Source organism: Amaranthus tricolor, chromosome 8, assembly GCF_026212465.1.
Source record: "Amaranthus tricolor cultivar Red isolate AtriRed21 chromosome 8, ASM2621246v1, whole genome shotgun sequence".
Classification (NCBI taxonomy): Eukaryota; Viridiplantae; Streptophyta; class Magnoliopsida; order Caryophyllales; family Amaranthaceae; genus Amaranthus; species Amaranthus tricolor.
Window position 1 is genome coordinate 31,287,821 of NC_080054.1, and position 2,846 is coordinate 31,290,666.

Below are 2,846 nucleotides of genomic sequence, written 5' to 3' on the forward strand. Positions count from 1 at the left end.
TTCTGATGACTCTTGTCCCCTTTGTGCTGCTGCGGTGGAATCCGTTAATCATTTATTCTTTGATTGCCCTTTCAGCTCTCGCTGTTTGGAGGGTCTGCACAGTTGGATAGGGATAAGATTCAAGCCGATGAGTTCCATGGACTTCAGGAGATATAAGATAAATAAACTCAAGCAACACATTTTATGTGCCATTTACGCTTTCACTATCTGCTTTGTTATTGTTGTTATTGTTATTGTTATTATTATTATTGTTATTATTATTATTATTATTATTATTATTATTATTATTATTATTGTTATTATTATTATTATTATTATTATTATTATTATTATTATTATTATTATTATTATTATTGTTATTATTATTTTTATTGTTATTGTTATTATTATTGTTATTATTATTGTTATTTCTAGTTGTTATTCTTATTGTTTTTTAATTGCCTTGGGTCTCTCCTTTCTCTTATGTATATGAAGAGTAGGGTGCGAAAATCCTTCTTAGAAGGTGGGCTGCATTTCCATACTGATGCAAATAAGTAGGGGTGAGCTTTCAGTTTTGTTTATTCTTTGTTTTTTTCTTGGTAAGTGAAATAAAATCTTTTATTTGCCAAAAAAAATAGCTAAGATAGCATAATTAAATTTTTGAATTTATCACTAAATTACAAATTTTTATATTTTATTTTATTATTAATTTTCTTACAAACATGTATTATACTTTCACATGGATTATTAATTTTCTTACAAACATGGTCAGCTTTGGACTTGGTATTATTCCTTGCCTTTTCCTCTGTTTTGCACATCCATGTCCATATATATATATATAAATACACACCATATCTCTCTCATCCTTTCTGTAATCCACCATCCTTCTCTTCATCTTTTCCTTCCCTATTAAACCAATTTATTACCCTTTTCTTTCATTATCAATCATATCAAATGCAATAAAAAGAAACTAATTACTATTTCAGAATAGCAAGAAACTCTTCAAGAAGAAAATAATGGCGATCCATCATCTTTGGAACGCTGTCGTTTTACTTCTTTTCTTCTCACCCTTCTGTCTTGGCATTAGATCTCTTACAAGATCTTCTTCTTCTTCTTCAGGGGTAAAATTGGAATTTCACCATCTTCTTCGCTATTCTGAAGCGCCGGACTACCGTAACGGCATGGACTGCACTCCAACTCTATCACCATCTTCTCTTTGTGACCCTTCATTAATCCACGTGGCAATGACTCTTGATTTTGAATACTTGCGTGGCTCAATCTCCGCCGTCCATTCAGTTTTGAAGCATTCATCTTGTCCTGAAAATGTATTCTTTCATTTCATCACAGCTGAGTTCGACTCGCTATCACCTCGAGTTCTGAGTCAACTCGTTAGATCCACTTTTCCTTCCTTAAATTTCAAAGCCTACATATTTCGTGAAGACACAGTCATAAATTTGATCTCATCTTCAATCCGTACCGCATTAGAAAACCCATTAAACTATGCCCGGAACTACTTGGGTGATATACTTGACCCGTGTGTCAAACGGGTCATTTATCTCGATTCGGATCTTATATTAGTTGATGATATCTATAAACTATGGAATACAACTCTTTCATCATCTCACATTATCGGAGCTCCGGAATATTGTCATGCTAATTTCACAGTATACTTCACCAACACTTTTTGGTCCAATCATGAACTCAAATCATTGGCATTCGGGTCGGATTCCGGGTCCACGGCCCGAACCCGAAAACCATGTTATTTTAATACGGGTGTAATGGTAATGGATTTAAAGAAATGGAGAGAAGGAAATTACAGGAAAAAGATTGAATATTGGATGGAAATACAGAAAAAACAGAGGATTTATGAATTGGGTTCTTTACCACCATTTTTATTAGTTTTTGGTGGAAAAATAAAGCCAATTAATCATAGATGGAATCAACATGGATTAGGGGGAGATAATGTGAAAGGTTCATGTAGATCTTTACATTCTGGACCTGTAAGTTTACTGCATTGGAGTGGTAAAGGTAAGCCATGGGTAAGACTTGATGCAAATAAACCTTGTCCGTTGGATCATTTATGGCAACCCTATGATTTGTTTAAAAGAATAGAAGATGATGATCATCATCAGCAAAATCAGAAATTTGGTTCTGGGTTTGGTGCTAATTCTTTAATTGGTTGGTTGTAGATTTATAATTCTATTTACTTTGATAAAATTTGATTTTATTTGTGTAATAAATTGGGGAAAAAGATAAAATAAGGAGGAAGTGATTTTTTAGATGGGTAGATGAGGAGAATGTACAGTTGAGAGATTGCATTTAATTGGTAAATTTATTTATTTTTTTGAATTTTGATTTTGGGTTCTTTGTGTTGGAGCCAAATTTTGATAATTATTCTAATTGTGTTTTTGTGTATTTACAGTGGACCAATAAATGATATCGATGGTAGAATTTAATTCATAGTATTTGTATTCTTTGAATTTTGTGCTGTTTTTTTTTTTTTTTTTTTCTGTTTGTGTCTTCTTTTTTCAAATAGTTTTTTGATTAATTTTAATAGATTTTACTGTATTATCGGTAATTCTTATTTAACAAAAAGATTTAGGAGTATTAATTATGATTAGGACTTAGGAGGTACATTATTTTTGGCAAATATACAAAATTAATCAGGGACGGTTAATATGGCATTTTCTATATAAATGGTTTGAGAAAATTTTCAATGTGTACGTATATAAAATAAGTAATTATTTATGTCATTTTGAATATGCTATATTTCCTCCGAACCAATTTAGATGTCCTATTTGCTTGGGCATGGTTATTAAGAATGGTGTGGGGTCCATTAAAAAGAGTAAGTAGTAAAGGGTAAATAG

At 31.6% G+C, this 2,846-nt stretch overlaps 1 protein-coding gene across 1 annotated transcript; it reads left to right on the forward strand.

The window, feature by feature from the left end:
• Nucleotides 1-756: 756 nt before the first annotated feature.
• LOC130821265 (probable galacturonosyltransferase-like 9) lies at nt 757-2,444 on the forward strand. Its single transcript, XM_057686953.1, has one exon. It carries the CDS (start codon nt 996-998, stop codon nt 2,166-2,168), a length of 1,173 nt encoding a protein of 390 aa, XP_057542936.1. The 5' UTR covers nt 757-995; the 3' UTR covers nt 2,169-2,444.
• Nucleotides 2,445-2,846: the final 402 nt, after the last annotated feature.